Source organism: Rhamphochromis sp. 'chilingali' (genome assembly GCF_963969265.1).
Source record: "Rhamphochromis sp. 'chilingali' genome assembly, chromosome: 18".
Taxonomy (NCBI): Eukaryota; Metazoa; Chordata; class Actinopteri; order Cichliformes; family Cichlidae; genus Rhamphochromis; species Rhamphochromis sp. 'chilingali'.
The window spans coordinates 33,591,111-33,613,573 of NC_137945.1; the positions used below are offsets into that span (position 1 = coordinate 33,591,111).

The 22,463-nt window shown below is 43.2% G+C and overlaps 1 protein-coding gene and 1 long non-coding RNA gene across 2 annotated transcripts in view; one reads left to right on the top strand and one right to left on the bottom strand.

Moving 5' to 3' along the window:
• plppr5b (phospholipid phosphatase related 5b) overlaps window positions 1–22,463 on the top strand; it is a 130,072-nt gene that overhangs the window by 33,035 nt on the left and 74,574 nt on the right. Inside the window, exon 4 of the mRNA XM_080864863.1 lies at window positions 6,831–6,963. Coding sequence (XP_080720989.1) covers window positions 6,831–6,963 — 133 coding nt within the window. The remainder of the gene's footprint in view (window positions 1–6,830; window positions 6,964–22,463) is intronic.
• Window positions 15,248–16,188, bottom strand: LOC308385730. Its single transcript, XR_013969614.1, has 3 exons — window positions 16,105–16,188; window positions 15,940–16,016; window positions 15,248–15,683 (listed from the first exon to the last, which is right to left on the bottom strand). It is a non-coding gene; the product is annotated as an uncharacterized lncRNA (long non-coding RNA).

A 22,463-nucleotide genomic window follows, 5' to 3' on the forward strand; every position in this document is an offset into this window, starting at 1 on the left:
GTGGGTTGAGCTGGAGTGGGCAAATTATTTACTTGGAGGTCTTTCTTTCTTTTACCTTTTTTATCAGGTATGTCGGATTTCATGTTGATGTTTTTGTTTTATCTTATGTCAAATATGTTACGTGTAAATGCATATTTTATGTTTAATGTAAAAATAAATGCCCTTTTTCTACAATTCCCCTGTGGGAGAGGAGCTGGAGTGGGCAAATTATTTACTTGGAGGTCTTTCTTTCTTTTACCTTTTTTATCAGACACAACGCAGAATCACACCGGTTACACTAACACATAGAGACAGAAAACCGTTCGGACTCACATTCACACCTATGGGCACTGACGCTCTGACGCTCTGTTCTCTGAAAAAGACCTGTTGTATAATTCTGAAATGTACATTATTTTTCAGTTTTGGGTAACCCTACCCTTTTGTAACCTCTGGCAGTTAAACCAGTTAAGTCACCACTTACCTTTGTACCATCAAGCTATTCATTGGACTTGAACCACTTGAATAGCAAAAAAAACAGAAAAATGAGGGTGTTATAAAACGTTTGACAGGTGGTGTACCTGTCGGACTGAAAACACCTGAATTTTAAGATTTTGACATATCAAACACGGTTGTTTGATATGTTGCAGGCACTTCCAGTTTCATAATGGGGAAAGGCTCTCCTTCTGTTTCTGCACTGGTCCCATGTCCTGCTGTTTGGGTTGAAAATGCAAACTCATCATAGTTTAAAGATTCAATATTAAATCTTAAAGGTTGATTTTAATTTTAATTTCATTCATATAAGTTTTATGCTACTCTTCATGCTGTGCTTGTCCCCACAGAAATATAAATGACTGAATAAGTGAGTGTTTAACCATGCTGTGGTTGGGGTGTGTTTTAGTCTATTAAAAAGGTTCACAGACCCCTGAGCAGCCATAACAATCTCTTTCATAATTCATCTTACAAAGGAACAAAAAGGAAAACACTGTTGCTTATGTTGGAGAGAAAACAAATGTGCTTAAAACTGAGAGAACAGTTGTGTCATTGTTAGGAGACTTGGTTTGGTTGAAGCGACATCTGCTTTGGATAGATTTGGAACTTTTTTCTTCAATATATGAATCTGAGCACATAACTTAGTTTGATGCCAATATTTAGACCTCACTCACCTTTTTTCACTCATTATGTATTTATACACCACTCTGCATTTAATCATTAGTTATTATTTATCTCTAGCCATCTTACTCTGTGTGTCTGTTTTCTGTTAAAAGGAAACGTTTTGAATGCACAACCTTACACATGAAAACACTCCCTGCCCCTGATCAGCACAGCCATCATCATTCTGAACCACACAGGCGTTTCTAAATTCCTGCATGCTTCTATGCTTAAAATATGTCTTAAGAGAGGGTTCTGCAACCTTTTCTATCTCTGTTTTATTATTGGAAAGCACTTTGGTCAACTTTGTTGTTTTTAAAAGTGCTATATACAGTAAATAAAGTTGGATTGGATTGGATTTTCTAGCAAGATGAGCATCAACAGCTCTTCATGCCATGAGTACTTTATCATGCACCGTGGTGGCCAGTCATTGATGGGGCTGCTTGTTTTGGGCCACTGTTCAGAGCCTCCTTTTAAATGACTGCTGTGTACAGATGCATACCACACAGACGAGAGGCTTCAGTGTCTAAAAATGTCCTGGGAATCTCTTGGTGTCAGCATGCTCAAATCTTCTTCAATTTACTAGCTAGGTCTCACTGTTCTGGTAAAATGGATTGCCACTGCAAACCCAATTATTGGCTTGAGAATTGAGACGTATTGAGACGCTGGTTCAGTGTAAGTGGATTCTGTCTTACTGATGAACAGAGCTCAGTGCTTTGATATAGACTGGTGTGAAATTAAATAAGCAAGATTCAAAGAGAAGAGACTGAAAGAAGTGAGCAAGTTCATCCCTGACTGAGGAGCTGCTGAGGTCACCCTGGCCTTGTCAGCATGACTTAACCAATGGCGTATAGCTCTACAGTGAGGACGATAAGGACAGAGAGAGGGCAGAGAGGTGGTTAAGGGACTAAACAAGTAGCACATTGTCACTGTGGACCTGTCAGCTTGTGTTACAGCCAGTGAGAAAGTGGGACAAAGTGCTGCTCAGGCTTTTTGGAAATCAGGCAGCCCCTTAGCCATTTCTTGCCATTCTCAATGATGATCACAGGCAATACACTGGGGTTGCTAAAGGGTCTGGCTAACCCTAGCATGCAAGACTTTTAATAATAACCCCTGAAGTGGTAACTTACGGTAATAACATGTCCATGATCAACAATCTGAAGGTAGAGAGTAAATAGTTCTAACATTAAAAAAAATAAATCATCTGATCCTTACCAGGTAAATGTAGTCAAATAAAACCAGAAGAACACATGAAATAATACACAGTGCCATTATTTATTTAACTAAATGTAAGGAATTCTGGCCCACTGTTTTTCCACAAATGCTTCAGTTGTGTGGCGTTTGTGGTCATTCCTTTATGCACAGCTCTCTTGAGGTCCTACCACAGCATTTCAAGGTCTGGACATTGACTGGGCCTCACCTCTGACTCTAGAATAGTTTGGCATATATAAGAGTTTGTGGTTGACTCAGTGAATGTGGAGTACCAGGTGACCAGCATCTCCACTCATGTCTCATCTGTTCAGAGAACTTTGCTCCAAAAGTCTTGTTTGTTCAGCTTCCCATGGGAACACCTCCAATCATATTTCTTCAGAGTCTTTCTAACTGTACTGTCATGAACTTTAATATTTAATGTGCTAATTACAGCCCACAGGGTCTGAGATGGAGTTCTTGGGATTTCGCAGTTTCTCTTAGCATTGCATGGTGAGCTGAGCTCAGGTGAATTTCTGGGACTTGAACCATCTTTAATTTTCCAACTTGTGAATGGTATTTCTTACTGTAGATTATTCTAAGATAATACTTTAAACTATTTCATAACCTAGATAATTATGCATGGGCTACAAAAATGATGTAGTGGAGATATGATATTGTAGCAGCCTTACTCCGTGTGTAGCACAGCGAGAAGCTTGTTTGTGTTCTTTGCTGATATTCTAATGATGTTTGATTCCTTGGAAAGTGATTCTGTCACTACTTAAAGTGTGCTTGTAGCCGTAAAGCAAAGTGATCCACCCGCGATGCAGTAGTGTGGCCATGTATGCAGAATACATTTAACATTAAACATGAAATCAGATGGAAACTCTAAGGTCTGTCGCAGTCGTGTAAGAACCGTGTTGTAGTCCTGACAGCACACATGTATGTGGGGGACATGTAAGAACAGAGCTGTGCTGAGCATGTGGAGCCTACTCCTCCATGTCTTTTGTTGTTCCTCATAATAAAATGAGTGAAACCATGGCAACAGCACAAGTTTCTCCCATAATAAAAACAGCAGAAGATTTATCCTTTGTCCCTTTTTTACTTGTCACACTGCTTTACTGTGACATTTGCAGCCTAGCAACGGCACCTGATGATATCTGAGATGGCAGTAAAAATGCAAAAATAAATGGACGGATGGAACGTCACCACATTTCTCCCCGGGTACTCCCGCTTCCTCCAACAGTCCAATGACATGCAGTTTGTGGGGATAGGTTAACTGATCAATCTAAATTGCCCAATGGTTGTTTGTGTCTGTGTGTTGGCCCTGCGACAGACTGGCGACCTGTCCAGGGTCTACCCCGCCTCTCACCCTATGACAGCTGGCGTAGGCTCCAGCACCCTCCCGACCCTGAAAAGGATAAGCAGAAGCGAATGGATGGATATATATATATATATATATATATATATATATATATATATATATATATATATATATATATATATATATATACATATATTCGTGCTGTTAGCGTTAATCTCGTTAAAATGACGTTAATGCCATAACCGCATTAACGCGGCAAATCTCAGTTAGCGAGTTAGCGCAGATCGCCCTGTGCTGGGGCTACACACGTTAACGAGCTAACCGTGCTAACGAGTTTATATAGCAGCCACACGCTGCTATATATATATATTTATATTTGTTAATTTGAGTTTATTACAGTTTAGGTTTTAGTTTAGTTTCCCCAGCTTGCCTTGTTTCCCCACCATCTTTAGTACAGCGGCTGAAATGAACATTGCTTTCCCTTCTATTCACTTTTTATGTGTTTATGTATGCAAGAGACCGTATAAGTAACTTTTGATTTTAGGATCACAAATAGTTCTTTCAGATTATATTTGACTATTTAGCATTTGTACATGATCTCTTTCCTTATTGTGTCTTTCTTCATGCCTTCTCCTCCACTACTCTTTCTCCTCTCTCATTTCCACCTCATTGTCTTCCTCTTCAAGCTTCATCTTCTGCACCGAAGTCAGGAGATGAGGCTCTAAAAATAGTATCATTACTACAATGTACTGGCTTGTACATCTTGAGGTTTTAATTACTAACTATACTGGTGTGGTTAAAGGTTTCCATACAGTCACAATGGGCATGAATGTCATGGTAATTTGAGTCTTTTAATGATTTCTTTGAGCTCTTCTCTTTCCAGGTAATCACTTTTTATTGTAAGTTATAAAAACAGGATTGATTGGTCAAAAACTTGGGGGAGAACTTTCGGTCTAGCAGAATCAACATCAAAGTTTTGTACCTTCCGGTGCCAACAACAGTCCAGGCAGATCATCCCCCTCAAATTCCTCAGAGAGGGGGAATTCGCCCTGCTGTTAGTGTCTGAGTTTAACGGTCTATTCTACAATGGTAAATGCTAAATGGCCTGTATTTATATAGCGCTTTTACTAGTCCCTAAGGACCCCAAAGCGCTTTACATATCCAGTCATCCATCCACCCATTCACGCACACATTCACACATATACAATACATATATGTGTACAATAAAGGATAAAACAGTGACTTTTAGCCAGCATAGTTTGATCCTCATCATCGTCAGATAGGCTCATGTGGCTCTGTTTGAAAAACAGGCTTTAAAGTGGTCAGTGCAGTGTTACTGAGCACAGTGCAGGCCCTGCATTCTTTTACTGATGTTACGACTATCACGGTGTGCAGTGTATTTCATCCCAGTACATCCCTACCAGTGTCACCATGGAAATACAGCTCCTCATATCAATGATGAGTAGCTGACGTGGTAGGGTCATCACTTCCACTCCACCTGGTGCCAGTCGCGTTGGTGTTGAGTTTTATTTGGTTATATTTTATCAGTTGTCTAATGTAAGAGATCTATCGTGTGGACTCTTTTAGTGGCTCCAGAGTGCGATGCTTTACATTCACCTAATGAGTGAAAGCAGCCTGGTTTGATCCCTGGAGGAACCAAATACACTGCTTAGTTAACTGTCCCAACAGACTGGGAAATAAAGTATTTGCAGGGAAAAACTTGGACATATGAGAGAAAGTGAGTTATGGTGCTATGATTTATGACAGGGGAAGTAAGAAAAAAATTGGCTTGGTTTGTCCCCAGTATACCTTTTTTGCTTTCTTCTGACCAGTGCTTGTGCTAGGTGATGGCAATGTAGCTTGCCATCACCAGTGTGTGAATGTGTGTGTGAATGGGTGGATGACTGGATATGTAAAGCGCTTTGGGGTCCTTAGGGACTAGTAAAAGCGCTATATAAATACAGGCCATTTACCATTTACCATTTAGGTCCTCATCGGGGTCAGAGTTTTCTCCAGCACCAGGTCCCACTGACTACTTTGTCCTTTCACATATGTATCTATTACTATTACGCTGCATCGGCTCACTCACAGCATGGCTGTTATGTAATTTCTTCTTCGTCTTCTTCTGTTTTACTGACAGCTGGCAACCCATTTAATTAGAGCAGGTAGTTGTACTGCCCTCTAGTGGAAGAGAATGTAATTGTTCTGCCCGATACCCACACCGATCGCTTAGATTACTAATCAGGTGGAACCAGATAATCTTCCACGGCACACCTGATCATTTCTCACGGCACACCTATGTGCCGCGGTGCAGTGGTTGGGAAACACTGCCTTAGCTGAAGAGGAGTGACTGCGTCAACCACCGTACCTGTTTTTACTGGTCACCTCGGGTTTCTATCACTTTTCACTGGTTCCCTAAGCCACCGTAGTTTTTGTGTCTAAAAGCTATTATGTTCTCTAGTGGATATTCATATTTTTCTCCTCATGAAGAGAAATCCCACATCCAGACCCAAACATGAGTGTGTCTGCTAACAGGAACTGTGTGTTTAATAAAGTGTGATATTACTCGGTGCCACACACATGTCAGTGATTCACTGACTGTTACACTGTTACACTGTTACACTGTTCTTTCATTCCACAAACACACACTGGCTTCTTTTGCATCAGTTACACATTCACCATTCTGCTGCTCACTGGCATCAGTGTCTGAAAACAATAATAAATACAGTTTATTTATAATTAATTTTAATGTTGCATTGAAGCTGCCTGACGTAAACAGCTGTTTAGAAAATTACTTGTTTGAAAGGTTTCCATCCGTCCCTGATTTAGACGTTTGCTCCAGCTCTTCAGACCTCACCCTGGGGACTGGAAGACTTCTATAGTGTAAGGATCAGTGGCCTGCCATGTTTGTCTGTAGCAGCTTTCTTTGGCTAATAGTCAACTTTAGAGAGTTGTATAGAAAGTGGGCTCGGTCCTGTTTTCAAAAGCATACATATTTGCACATAGACAGGCTTGAGTCCTTTTGTGTATTCAGCAGCTGTGTCACTAGTGATGGAGCCCACTGAGAGAGCACTGGTACGAATGACTGACAAAATAACACCACCCACACTAGCAGCACCCACTCACAGGTAAAGTGCTGCTCCTTTCAGTAATCTGTTTTCTTTGTGTATGTGGCCCCTATTTCTCCTAGATCACAGTGACAGAGACTGTGCTGTTTCTGGTCCAGTACACATCCAAGGAGTTTGACCGTTTAGAGAAGACGGTGGCCACCGGAGACTGCTGTTACCTCAACCCACTGGTACGCAGGACATTCCGCTTCCTCGGTAAGTTTTAGGCGTGTGTATGCTTGTTTCTGTTACTTCACCTGTCAAAGCTGAATGTTTTTCTATAAGTCTGTGAGAAAACTGGCCACATGTGACATTCACATAATAAACTAGTTAGTTGAGTTTGTTGATCAGGTCCTTTGATCAACAAACACACTTTTTCCCACTAAACTGAAAAACTAAGATCGACTACAGGAACAGCACTGATGTTTTGGACGCTAGAAACAACTTTTCTTTCACTCAACCTGAACTAATCGTCTCAGTAAAGCTCCACCTGTTTGCTCTTTGCATTGTGTAACTGTGCCAGCGTCATCATTGCTGCTGCTGTTGGGTTATCAGTGTTTCTGATTAAAACTGGGGGCTCCTGAATACGTTTGTGTTGCAGGTCTGTTTTTAGTGGCAAATGTGGGTGCGTTTGCATTTCCACAGTGACAGTGGTGCTCTACAGAGCCATGCCTTAAACGAAGAGAAAGACCTCTTGGATAAGTATTATTTAAACCATGAAAGGACATTCATTACCTTTAAGTCCAACTACTTGTTCTAGCCTTGCCAGGAGAATATTGTGATCAACCGTAGGGCTGTGCGATATGACCAAAATCTCATATCCCGATATAAGATCCAAGATGGCGGCGCGTGAACAACGCGAGGCTCAGTGTCTCTCCAGAATCTGCTATTTAGCGGTTTTTTATCTACTTTTAACCGGATTATTCGTCCAGAATTGCTGTGCGTTGCTGACCTACAGCAGACAAGAGCTTCTGGACATCTGGACTCACAACTCCAACAGTTTTATCGCCGATCTCCGACTCATCCCAGAGATCTCCAGAACACCGGAGGCTGCCCACTCTCCCCGGCTGGGCGGAAGTGCACGCAGACGGCGCCGAGATCGTAAACAAAGGCGAGGTAGGCGCGGAGGGCTACGGGCTAAGCTAAAGCTAACACCACACCGGCTGCCTTTACCCAGTATTTTTCTCGCCAATGTCCGTTCTCTGGCAAACAAAATGGATGAGATACGGCTCTCCATCACTAACAACAGACGGATTATGGACTCAAATGTCATGTTTTTCACCGAAACATGGCTGAACAACAGCTGCCCGGACAATGCTATCGAGTTAGCAGGACACCACACACACCGAGCCGACAGGCTAGCAGATGACTCCGGCAAGACCAGAGGTGGAGGTTTGTGCATTTATATTAACAATGCTTGGTGCATGAACTCCACTACTACTGAGAGTCACTGCTCACCTAATGCGGAGTTTTTAATGGTCAAATGCAGACCTTATTATCTCCCCAGAGAACCCACTTCGATCATACTCACTGCCATGTATATACCCCCCGACGCTAATGCTAGGTTGGCCATGAAAGAACTTTCTGCAGCCATTAACAAACACCAGAATAAACACCCCGAGGCTGCTTTTATTGTTGCTGGCGACTTCAACCACACCAACTTAAAGACAGTCCTCCCCAGATTCCACCAACATGTCTCCTGCCACACCAGAGGAGACAAGACTTTAGACCATGTGTATTCCAACCTGGCTGGAGCCTACAAAGCAACACCCCTCCCCCACATTGGACAATCGGACCATCTCTCCCTGTTCCTCACACCTCGGTATTCACCACTCATCCAACGTGTGAAACCTGCTGTGAGGACAATTAAAGTGTGGCCAGAGGGGACAGACGCAGTGCTCCAGGACAGATTTAAAAACACAGACTGGAATATGTTCACCCACACAGACCTGGACCAGTACGCCTCATCTGTACTGGATTACATCTCCAAAACCACAGACAGTGTCACCACCCAGAAACGGATCACCATGTACCCCAACCAGAAGCCTTGGATGAACCGGGATGTTCGTCTCCTCCTGAAGGCCCGCAACACTGCCTTTAGGTCAGGAGATGCACACGCCTACAGTACAGCCAGGGCTAATCTAAAGAAGGGCATCAAAAAAGCCAAACACCATTACAAAAAGAAGGTAGAAGAACACTTCTCCAACTCCAACCCCCGACGCATGTGGCAAGGACTCCAGACCATCACAGACTACAGGACCACCAAACCTTCCCCCGCATCCTCTGATGTCTCCTTCCTCAACGAGCTCAACAACTTTTATGCTCGTTTTGAGCGAGGGAACCCCACAACCACAACCAAAGCAGACATGACGCCAGACCACCAACCTATGACTCTCTCCCCCACCGATGTAGGAGCGGTGCTGAGCAGGATCAATGTCCACAAGGCTGCAGGCCCTGATGGCATCCCCGGGCGTGTTCTCAGAGCGTGTTCTGGGGAGCTTGCAGGAGTGCTCACAGACATATTCAATCTGTCCTTGGCCCACGCTGTGGTACCGGCCTGCTTCAAATCCACCTCCATCGTCCCGATACCCAAAAACTCCAACCCATCTTGCCTCAATGATTACCGCCCAGTAGCACTCACCCCCATCATCACTAAGTGCTTAGAGCGACTGGTCCTAGCACACTTCAAATCCTGTCTCCCCCCCACCCTGGACCCCCACCAATTCGCATACCGCCGGAACAGGAGCACAGAGGATGCAGTCTCCATCGCAATGCACTCTGTCCTCTCACACCTGGACAACAACAACACCTACGCCAGAATGCTGTTTATAGACTTCAGTTCAGCATTCAATACAATCCACCCCTCACAACTCATCAGGAAACTGACAGACCTGGGTATCAGTTCCCTCATCTGCAAATGGTTACTAGACTTCCTGACCAACCGCCCCCAACATGTCCGGCTGGATAACCGCTGCTCATCTACCATCACAATGAACACCGGTGTACCACAAGGCTGTGTGATGAGCCCTTTCCTCTACTCCCTCTTCACCCACGACTGCAGACCTGCTGATGGTTCCAACACCATCATTAAGTTTGCAGATGACACCACGGTGATTGGCCTCATCAGTGACAACGATGAGGCCGCCTACAGGGAGGAGGTGGATCGTCTGGCTGAGTGGTGCGACAGAAACAACCTGCTGCTTAACACCGAGAAGACCAAGGAGCTCATCGTGGACTACAGGAGGAATGCTGACCCACATCCACCCATCCACATTAAGGGGACGGCTGTGGAGCGTGTGAGCAGCTTCAAGTTCCTGGGAGTCCACATCTCCGAGGATCTCACCTGGACGACCAACTGCTCCAAGCTGGTCAAGAAGGCTCACCAGCGCCTCTTCTTCTTGAGGACTCTGAGGAAGAACCACCTGTCCTCAGACATCCTGGTGAACTTCTATCGCTGCACCATCGAGAGCATCCTGACCAACTGTATAACAGTCTGGTACGGGAACTGCTCTGCCTCGGACCGGAAGGCGTTGCAGAGGGTCGTGAAAACTGCCCAGCGCATCGCCGGAGCACCACTTCCTGCCATAAAAGACATCTACAGGAAGCGGTGTCTGAAAAGGGCTGGGAAAATCATCAAAGACCCCAGTCACCCATCACATGGACTCTTCACCCTCCTGCCCTCTGGGAGGCGCCACAGGAGCCTCCGGACTAAGACCACCAGGTACCGGAACAGCTTCTTCCCCACAGCTGTCAGACTCCTGAACTCTGCCTCCTGACATCTGACCCACGTTAAACTCATGGACTGAACATACACACACCCACAATGGACAACTGTACCCTCAAACACAATAATAACATGGACTGAACCACCACTCACAACCACTAGCACTTTATATAGCCTCTGTAGAAACTATCTACACCCTCACTTATCTTAACTGCACTACTGTATAGCTCTGTGTAAATAATCATTCTGTACATTCGATAATTTTTAATCCTACAACTGTTTACAACTTGCATAGTTCCCATTTCTGTATAGCTGTATATCCCAGATTCTGTAAAGTTATTTATTTCATATTCTGTATAGTTTTTCATATTTATATTCATATCCTGTACATAGCTTGTACTCACTACAGCCTGTACATACTTATAGTTATAGAATATTCACAACATACTTCATACCGTGTACATTATAACATACCATAATAGACCCATTTCTGTAATATACTCACATATCTATATTATTGCTAATATATATTGTAATATATCTATATCACTAAAGCACTTCTGGATGGATGCAAACTGCATTTCGTTGCCCTGTACCTGTGCATGTGCAATGACAATAAAGTTGAATTCTATTCTATTCTATTCTATTCTAAGACATCTATCATCCCGATAACGATATAAATCACAAGAATTTAACATTTTCTGTAAATTCTGTGAATCTCAGGCAGATTGACTTGCATTGAAGTGTTTCCAGCTGGGCGTCATGTACCTGGAGTTGAGACTTTTAACCGATGCATGAAACGATACATTTTTAGACATAAGTTGTAACGGCCATTGTTTTCTTTGTGAGTATTTATTACACGGCGTGCTGCCGGGAAAAGCCTGCTCTAACGTTTGAGTCTAAGGTTTATTTTTTAGCACCCGATGGCTCTTTTTTGCTTCTCATCCATAAATGCTCTCCATACTCTTTCATGGGATTTAGTTTATTTTGAAAAGTCTCAACAGGATTTTGAGCTTTATTGTAAAAGGTATGCAAAACAAACAAGCAGACGGCGGAGCCACGCCATTTTTTTACCGTCTTGGTTGCTAACGACAACGTGTAAAAACAGGCACTTGTCCGTCCGTAGTGTGGTTATATTAAATATAAGACAAAGAGAGAACTTTAAGAAACTAATATAGCCACTACAGTGACCATCAAAATGATGAAAAACTAGAAAAATTTGCATTTCCTGCGAAAATGCTGTGTGGATGCCTTAACGCTGAAGATGTCTGCTGAAAAAAGCAGAAAAGGTTGAAAAAAAAAATGTTGCCCTGAGCAGGATTCGAACCTGGCCCTTCTGGTACTCAAGGCAGGCACATATCTCTCTGCGCCACAGTCTTTCTCACAAAGAAGAGGTGGAGAGACTGACAATTGTGCTGAAATGAGCAGAAGCTGCGGAGAATAGACTACTTGCACTAGGGCATGTGACGTATTTCCGTTTCCAAATAGTACCGCTTGTGCGTTTCCGGTACGTTTGCTTATCTATCGGTAGCTATGCTAATGTCGCTTCAGAATGAGTATAAAAAGGAAAGTATTTAAAACAGAACATTTTCAAAAACAGGAGAAGAAATACTCCGAGCATTGCTGTGTCCCACTTTGTTCAGGTTCAGCCAAATTTAACGGCATACTAAGTTTTCATGCCTTTCCGACCCATTCCGACTTGAGAAGACAATGGCTGGTAAATATACGCCGGGATCATTTCACGATTACCTCTCACACCAGGCTCTGCTGCAGACACTTTGCCAGTGATCAACTCATAGAGCCAACAACCCTCGATGGTCGAAGGCGGCTTATTAAAGGTGCTGTACCAACACTTTTTGAGTGGAATGGCTATAAAGTTGAACCACCGCGGCATAGTGTTTGGGAGAGAACGGAGCGACGCCCTGAACTAGTTCCTCCTGACGATCAAGAAGAGCACAGTCTTACAAGAGATCATGACTACTGCTCAGTCCCTGAGCCATCTGCATTGGACATATCTGCATCAGCTGCAGAAGACCTGTCCAAAGACGTGGAGACTCTGAGGAAGAAAATACAGGAGTTACGTGTCCAGCGAGAATTTGGGTTACAGCGTTTTGCTGACATCCGATTCTATACCAGGTACATCTAAGTTCTATTCAAGCTAACTGTTTAAAATATACCAAGGTCACCATCAGTTAAATTTCGAAAGTTTTTCCAGTCTTAATGAAAACAAAATAGAAATTTACTTTTTCTCTGCTGATTGTATGTTTTATGTAGATGCTTTAGTATTTAAACAATATCCTAATGCTACAGGTAAAATACAACACCAAATACTCTTAATCAGACTATTTTATACAGCATTCCATTAGCATATTTGTCACAGTTCACATTATTTTTATGTCAGTGTGTAATGTTAATTAATGATTGACATGATGTATGGCTCTCTCGTGAATAGATTTCCAAGCTATGATCATTTGATGGCATTCTGGGTTTTGATTGAGCCTTGCATCTATAAAATGATCCGGGTTTCAAGAGCCAAGTCAGCTGCCAATCGGAACGAAGAAGTGTTGACACCTGCACGCACATCAACAGTAGGTTATGGGTTTGTTGGTAGTTAGAACTAGAGGTGTAATGTTATTGTATTTATGTACAATAACATTACATTATGTACAGTAGCATACATACACAGGTGTATGTATGCTAGACTCAGTATCCTTTACATACATACACCTGTGCACTACAGCACCTCATTGTTTACCTCATGGTACAGTATGGTATGCCTAACCATTACAAAACATTTAGCCAAGAAAAGAATAATTTTACTAGTTCATAGCTTAAGGAGTAACATTTTCCCTTTTGTTTTCACCTTCCAGAGGCAGCTGCTACAGCCAATTGACGAGTTTTTTCTTTTCCTGGTTTTCCTGTCAGTTGGTTTGAAGGAGAGGGACCTGGCACACCGATTTAACATACACCAGTCCACAGTGAGCCGCATTATTGCAACATGGACAAATTTTCTTGCCACTGCACTGGGGTCTCAGTGCATCTGGCTTACACGTGAAGAAGTGCAAGCTTACCTCCCTGAGGAATTCAAAGATTTCTCAGACACCCAGATGATCCTTGACTGTACAGAGCTGAGGTGTCAGACACCATCCTCACCACTTCTCCAAAGTGAAATGTACTCTTCGTACAAATCCCACTGTACGATGAAAGCCCTGGTTGGCATAGCTCCACATGGTCCAGTGACATTCATCTCTAATCTGTATGCTGGTTCGGTTAGTGACAAGGAACTATTCAAACAATCAGGCATTGCTGAGAAGTTGACTGAAGACATGGCAGTGATGGTAGATAAGGGCTTCCTAATCACTGATTGTTGTAAATGCAAAGTGTACTGCCCACCTTTTCTATCTAAGCAGAAGCAGATGCCAGCATACCAGGTTAAGGAGACGCAGGCCATAGCCAGACTCAGGGTACATGTGGAGCGAGTCATTAGGAGGATCAAACAGAACAAACTTTTTGATAGCATCATTACCATGTCACATGTTTATAATATCAACCAACTGTTTGCAGTGGCATGTATGCTGTCAAATTACCAGAACACAGCATTAGTTAAAAAATGGGTTAAGTGAGACAAGATGGATTTTTCCCAAGACACCAGTGCCAGTACAAGTAACTTATGGAAAATGACCTGCAGCTGAGGCCACTACAGTTGAATTTCTTCCTTCTCAGCTGACAATACTTGATTACAGAACTGGTACTTGAGTGCCGATAGTTGAGTTTCAGTTATTGATAATTCAAATTCATTGCAAATGTTTAATGTTAATAATACTGTTTAATTATACTACTATTATTACTATTCAGATTCAACAAAACTATTTATCAAAATTATAAAGTAAATCACTAAATCGTTTTAAAACCATAAGTGACATTGAACTTTTGTAACATCAAAAATATCATTTGTCATTTTCTACAGTTCAGTTATTGTCTAAATGTATATCAGTATGCTAGGCATGGAGTTTTAAATACTTACCATGTAAATAAGTTCTGCACAAATTCAACGTTTTAATGTGTGTTTTTAAAAATTAAATTGATGCCATTGCTTAAATAACAGTTTATTGATGTCACATAAAAGTAACATGTAACAACAAAAGAATTCATGAAATATATTGAAAATAAAACATCAGTTATTTTGTTCCAGCCAGCCTGAAGGAGCTGTTTTTCTTTTTGCTATGTTTTTACTGTTCATTTTTTCAAACACAGGTATCTTGGCATATATATGTAAAAAAAGAAATAGTCTGCCTTTTCTCTGATTGCATTGTGCACATCTATATCCATGTATATTCTTTGCACTAGGTAGTCCTCTTGTGCCCACACAACAAAGTCACACCACTGCATCCCACTGATGAGCAGTTGTCCTTGCACTTGCCAGTAATATGCGTGGCTCTTTTTTAGTTTAGGGGTACCACATTCCATCTGCACATATTTGCAGTCAATAAAGTTTTGTACATTGGGACATTTGAATTCGACGAAGCCAAACTGGGGGTATTCATTGGGGTCAAAAACAACACCATCAGGAGATGCAGCAAGCCAGGGGGCAATGGGGTGAATGACCAGACCACAGGGTGAGTAGTTAACATTCATTAGCCTACTATACTCTGCTGCTATTGCAGGCTCCATCTCAGTTCTTCTCCTCATGTCTGCTGTCTGCCTTGTTCCCTTCAATATACGCTCTGCTAGTGACTCGGCCGAGCTCTGGCCTCTGATGTGACACACCTCCCGAAACCTAGAGGCAGTCACTCTGGGCCTGCGGAGCTGATGCCACTCAGACGAAGAGCTTTGCTCACGTGTAGCTTCCTCTATTTTGTGAGCCATTTCCAGAGTTACAGACAAGCTTTTCAGATGCAGAAGCTCTTCTTCTGAGCACACAAACACACAATCTGATGGCAAGATGTCATACCCCTCCAGAGGCAAGTGCGGTGTTGGTGGTGCATCGCGGTGTAGTGTGATGTACCGGGTTGTCAAAACCGGCTGCTGATATGACAGAACACTGCCCTCCTGCACCAGCCCAAAGGCACTTTCCACAAGGGGCTTGTCAGGTCTCATGTTCATTGTGGTCACAAGTGGCCTGTCCTCAATATTAAATTTTGCATATGCCTCCGTTATTCTGAACAAGCAGGGATCTGGTAACGGACCCACCATGCCTCTGTAGAAGCCACTCCTAAAGAAAACATCAATGACAATAATGTAAGGGAGAAGGTTATTATACTGAACAACAACTAAACTAAAAACTAAAAGGTGTAAAACAGTGGTGCATAAGTTAGAGACTGGGATGTATATGTACATGACTGAGTTAGCCGTCTTCAGAAAGTGTAATGTTGTATGTAAATTAATACCTATTCTGACACATGTATGTATGAAAAAAATAGCAACATACATTTGTAACACATGAAACCAAATTTTACAAATGTAATTACCGTACTCCAGTCTGGGCCATCCTATTTGGTACTGGCTTAGTGAAGATCATGGAGTTGATGGGTCCTGGCCTCACACCCTAACAGAAGACACATTTACTATGGATGGTGTTGCTGTTCATATGTAAACATGGACTAATTCAAAAACTTTAACCTCATTTAAATTACCACTGTCCGTGGCTTGTGCCATTGCTGTTCAGATTCCGTGCAGCTATGCACAGGGGGGACAACCGGCACTCTGAGTTGTGAGTAGCGTGCTGTTTGGAAGAGCAATGCCACTGTGTGATTGCACATAACAGCGCCTGCCACACAGGAGCACTGGCTATGTGTCAGTATCACCGGCGATGAATCCAGAAGCTTAATCTAAGAAGAAAGAACGAAAATTAAAAATGTAACATCTTCATGGAAGAGCCGAACAGGAACATAGTTCAGTGTTATGGTTACGTACCCTCCTGAATGCTTAGTGTTTCCTTCTCTCCCTATTAAAACAACTTAACCATGCTTGATAACTGTAATAACTTAGATTGTGTATATTTGCAGTATTAACTTGTTGTCAAATGTTTCTGATCACCCAAACACACGTTGATTTAACTATCTGACTAGTCAAATTAGGAGTGATAAAGCAGGGAGACAAGGAAAACATTCAAGTTGATGGGCCTTTAGGAATGAACTTAACTAATGCTTAAATGAACTGAACCCCACAGAACGGGGATTAACAACTTTACACAGCTTCCTGCCTACACTTAGTCTGTGTGGTGCCTCACTCTTCCTCATCGACCTGTAGCACAGGGCTCTCACACCGACCTCCCCTGACAACCTGTCTTTATTGGACACTGAATAAAGATACAAGTACCATTAGCATTATTTCTGTATTACTCATTTCAGCATGTCTTAAACATATATATTTTACACTTAGCAAGAGTAGCATTAGGTAGTTAACTACCTCCATAGTTAGCCAACTACCTAACGCTAATATAACAGTGTCTAACAACAAAAGTGACATTAGTTAAGAAAACCTCAACTATAGTTTAGGACGACATAAAACACCGTTTAAGAAAACATGTAATGTAGAGAACTGACATCAAATGAAGGACATAGCGGAGTAACGTAGTGTTTGCATTTGACGTTAGCTAGCGTTTCTTTGTCGGTTAATTTACGTTTTCTTACCTTCGTAGTTGTGTATATATGATGCAGCATATAACTTAAATCCTTTATCTAATTTGCTGGCGGGAGTAGTCGTCACTCTGCAAATCCGATGAACATCGGTGATGTTCAATTTTGGGAGCTCTTGTAGGCATCGAGTGTAGAACGTCGCCATGGTTTAACCGCACCGGAAGCACTGGAGCAGGACTACATAGAACGCGGAAGTGTTAGTGCAAGTAGTCCATTGGGCTGATAAGAGGTGGAAAGGCTGAAAATTTTACAGAAGAGGTGAATAAGTAGAATTTCTGCTGAAAAGAGATGAAAATTCTGCTGAAAAGAGTTCAATCAGCAGAATTTCTACTGAAAAGAGTTGAATAAGCAGAATTCTCCTGAAAAGAGGTTTTTGCTGAAAATAGCAGAAAAAACTGAAAAACTTTTCTGAAAAGAGTTCAATCAGAAGAATTTGTGCTGAAAAGAGTTCAATGAGCAAAATTCTGCTGAAAAGAGGTTTTTACTAAAAACAGCTGAAAAGCTGGTATTTGTGCTGAAAAGTGGTGAAAAAACTGAAAAGTTTGCTGAAAAGGGCTGAAAAAGCTTAAATTTGTGTTGAAAAGAGTTAAAAAAGTTTAACTGTTGATTGAAAGAAATGTTGCCATAAGCGGGATTTGAACCCGGGCCTCCAAGTCTGAGAACTGACGCTCATCTCACTGAGCTAAAACACAGGTCAGCCCGGCAAGGAAAATCAGTGAGGCCACTGATGATATGGCAGAAATGGGCAAAAAATATTGCAAAAAAAATTCAATATCTCAAAAAGTATAGAAGTTATGAACACCAAAAGTCATAGCCGGCATTAGCAGAAAGAGCAGAATTTTTTAAAGTTTGAACGGTGAAAATCGGATGAAAACTGTGGGAGTAGTTAAGTGCCAAAAAGTGTACGGAAGCAACTGGAATATAGTGGAATAAAGAATAAAGAGAAACAGGATCTCAATAGTGTTTGTGTGGATGCCCTTGAGGGCATCCACACAAATATTGACGTAAACAGTTTCTTTTGCGACACCACGAAACAAACGATAGCGTAAAATGAAACGATGGACGTTTTTATATCGTCAGCTGATATATATCGTTATATCGAACAGCCCTAATCAACCGCATCGTTAAGTCAAATAAAACTAGGACCACTGAGCGCCCTGAATCAGCAGTTAAAAGGAGGTCATTAAAAACTCTTAATAGCGCTGTCTCGGTACTGTGGCGTGGTTTAAACCCAGATTGGAATTTCTCGCTGATTCCATTAGTCTCTAACAAGGTCAGCAATTTATGAAGGACTATTTTTTCCGAGATTTTCCAATAATGGCGGTTGAGGCTGTGATGCTGTGTTCTTTGACCAGGAGAGATCTTCTGAGATGTGCACACACAGGAACTTGGTGCTGCTTACCCTCTCCACAGCAGCACTGTTGATGGCTAGTGGGGTGTGCAGGGTGTGAGTTCTCCTGAGGTCTGTGGTGATCTCCGTAGTCTTCTCCACATTCAGGGAAAGGTTGTTGTTGCTGCACCACTCAGCCAGATGGTTAACTTCACTCCTCTATGTCTCATCGTTGTTGCTGATGTGACACAGCTGTGTCTGAGGCCAACTTGATGTAGCTGTGTGATGGTGTGCAGTTGAGAAGGGGGCTCAACATACATCGTTGGGAGCCCACGTATTCAGTGTTCTTGAGCTAAAGGTGTTGTTGCCGACCCGTACTATCTGCTGTCTTCCTGTCAGGAAATCCAGCAGCCAGTTGCACAGCGAGGTGCTGAGCCCCACCAGATCCAGTTTGTTAATGAGTTGCTGGGGAATGATTGTGTTGAATGCTGAAGTCAATGAACAGCACTCTAACATATGAGTCAGATGTGTGAGGGCTGATTGAAGGCAGTTAAAATTACATCATTGATTTGGCGGTTTGACCCGTATGGACCGGCAGGAATGATTTCCTGTGCCGTTCAGTGCTGCATTTGGGTAAGTTCAGTCTCTCACTGAACACCCTCCTGTGACAGGCCAGGATGTCATAGTGTGGGCGGGAGGTATTGTCCACCATTGTGCTCGCCTTGGACATCATAAGGGAGTCCAGCTCCATCCCCACAACATTGCTGGCTTTCCAGATCAGTTTATCGCGTTTGTTGTGACCATTGGCACCCTCGTCTCCTGGACTGGGGCAGGATGTCTCAGGATGGGCGACGCGGAACACCCACTTCACCTCCAATAACGGGCAGTCCTGGCGGATGTGCACTAGTCGCCCACATCTCCAGCACTCTTGCTCTGATGCTTGTGCTGCTCCGATGAGCTGAGCACAACTTCCATAGCCCTCATGACCTGCAGAGAAACAACAGAGGAGAAGGGGTTAGAGAAGGGGTTAGTATCCATTTCCAGTGGGAGGAAATGGCTAGAGCTCCATAACCACTGGCCGGGCTGGTGATGCCACCGGGTGCCTCTTCCTTTGGGCCAGGACTGGTCAGTTGGTCGCTGCTTGCCCCAGCTGCTCCCATGGTGGTTCCACCCAAGCTGCTTGAGGCTCGCCAGCCAGTGACAGTGAACTCACTCCACTGTTCTGACCGAGACAAACTGCTCCTGGACGACAGTGTCGAGCAGCTGAGGTTTACTTAGGGCTGCAGCTTCCTGGCCGTGGCTTCATGCAGTCGCCTCACTTAAGCGAAGGGCTGTCTGCAACCCTATCAAACTGTTCCGGAACCAGCACCAATGGTCTATCCAGTCTAGGATGGTCCATCTAATTTAGGAAGGGTGCCCTTGCTGTTGCGTGGAGGCTCATAACTGCCACCTGGGCCTCCTCCAGTCAGCAAGGAGCCAGAACAAGTGATGAGGTTTTCCAATACTTCTGTCTGCTGCTTGCTCCAGGCATGTACCTTCTCCAACTGCTTCAAATGCACAGCTGCCATCTCAGACACCATCTGGGCCAGTGCCCCCATCAGCTACACAGGTTGGGGCTCTGTCATGCCAGCCTGGGTTTCAACACCACTGTAAAAAGAACCTGGCACGACCCATACATGGCTTCTTCCAAAACCTTTTTGCAATTTTCAGTGTCTCTCTGGCAGCTTGATTCCCATTGCACTCCTGTTAGCTGCCTCGATCAGCTGCTTTCTTAGACAGACACCAAGATCCCAACATGAGCTGAAGATGTTCATTTGGACTGAGCAGCACGGGCAGGATAAGCAAAGAGGACATCAGAGGGACAGCTCAAAGTTAAAGAGGTTGAGATGGTTTGGAGATGTGCAGAGGAAGGATACTGAATGGTGGACAAAGGATGATGAAGATGGACCTGAAGGGCAGGAGGGGAAGACCTCAGAGGAGGTTCATGGATGTAGTGAAGGAGGACATACAGAGGGATGGCCACTAAAGGATGCAGCGAAAGAGAAGAAGAAGAAGAAGAGCCCATGCGATAATATCCAACTTCAATGCAATATTTTTCTCACACGTCACACAAAAGGGCTAAGGAGAAGATCAGAGTAACAGAGTCAGTGTGTAAGAATCATTCACCGCAGGTTGGCCTCTTCTCTCTGATGGGTAATTGAGAGATGGAGATAAGATTGAGGAGTATTACATAGTTCCTTAGGGATGAATCCACTTGGGGGCCTGGCTTTATCCTTGCATTTACACATTCAGCACACTATTCATGCTGCTCCTTAACATTAACAGTCCTCTCATTGCAGACTAAAGCTCCTTTTATCCCTTTATCTTATATTGGAATTGGTTGTCTTGCGTTAAACAGTGCCAGAGTGTATCAGAATAAAGCTCATGTCTTAGTGTTAATTGATGTCAGTTATGAAAGTGCTCCACAGTGACTTTATGATAAAGTTGTCTTTTCCCAGCAACATGGAGAAGAAGGATGAAGAGCTTTAGCTGCAGAGGGGTTTTGTAAAGTGATGAAAGTGTGCCACATTAAGAATCAACACCATCCCCGCTAGAAGAATGACTTTAATGCAGATTCAGAATTGCTTTACCCTAAAACCGAGGCTCTGGCTCGAAGAGGAGAACTGCCACAAAAACAATATTTTATCCAACAAAGGAAAAGCTATTCTAAAAGCAAGAAGGAAGAACTTCATCATTATGAAGCACACGTCATTAGCACAATGTAGAGGCTATAGAACGGAGATAGATAGCTTAACTAAAAGCCTCACTTTAACTCTGTAATTCTCTCTGCTACAAGGTACAAAAGTGTCTTAAGCAAATGGCAGCTCAATTATACAAATAAAACAAGACGAGGATAGTGCTTTGCCCTCTGAAAAACTACTAATCACTGCGCCTGGCAAAAGAAAAAGACAGGCTTGTCAGAGGAAGCAGCAAGGAACTCAACCAAAAGTAAAATAAGATCAAATGAAATATAAATCCATGGAGGGCTGAGAGGGTGAAAATATGACATGCTGTTATTTTGAATTAAGCCTATTTGGTTCCTTTCTCAGCTCAATCTCATAGTAAAATTTAGAACAGCTACACTTGTGAACAGTGAAAATTATAGCACAATCCTATTTCCAAAACAGTTGGAAAATGTAAATAAAAGATTTCCCAATCTCATAAACCCACATCTTAATCAGAGGGCTTGATAGAACTAGAATCCCTAGAATAACTAGCACAATTTTTGAGTGGGTTGGAGGTGGGAGAATATGTCTGTGAAGGTTCTCAGTCAGGTGGGAGAAGCACTCAAACTACTTTGGTGTTTCAGCCCTTATGTGACAATATGATTCTTCATTTAGACTGACATGAACTACCACTTGCCACCAATACGAGACATCATCACTTGTGTAACCCCGATTCATTGGGTGTTTCGGCCGCAAACAACCATCTGCTATCTATGAAGGGAAAATGTACCATAGCAACATCCCAAAAAAGAAAAACAGGAACGAGGAAATGACAACAGGCAGTATGGTGGTTCATGCAGTGAGGACACCCCCACTCTCGTCACAGGCACCTGACTCACCAGAGCCCAAACACCAACACCTATGGTGGTGAGAGAATGACCCATGAACTCAGAGACCCTAAGCAGCCGCAACAATGAAGGTCAAGATCAAGCCACAGTGCACCAGCATGTAGAATCACAAAATGTACAGGAAGGTCTCTACCAGAGCCCACAGCTCATCAACCAAGGTCTAACAGAAAATAGATGGCTCATCCCAGACCCACCATAGCAACATAAAGACTGGAAGGAGCCTGCAGGAGCCGATGTACTGCAAAAAGACCCACAGAGGACACCTGCCAGCACAACCAGGGCGCTGAAGCACAACCCCAGTTGCATGGGCCCACCCAGCCACCCAGCCACCCACCCCCACCACTCCTGCCATCCCCCGATAGAGCAGAAGGTGCCCACCCCAGACAGCCGGATGCAGGGACCAGGCATTGG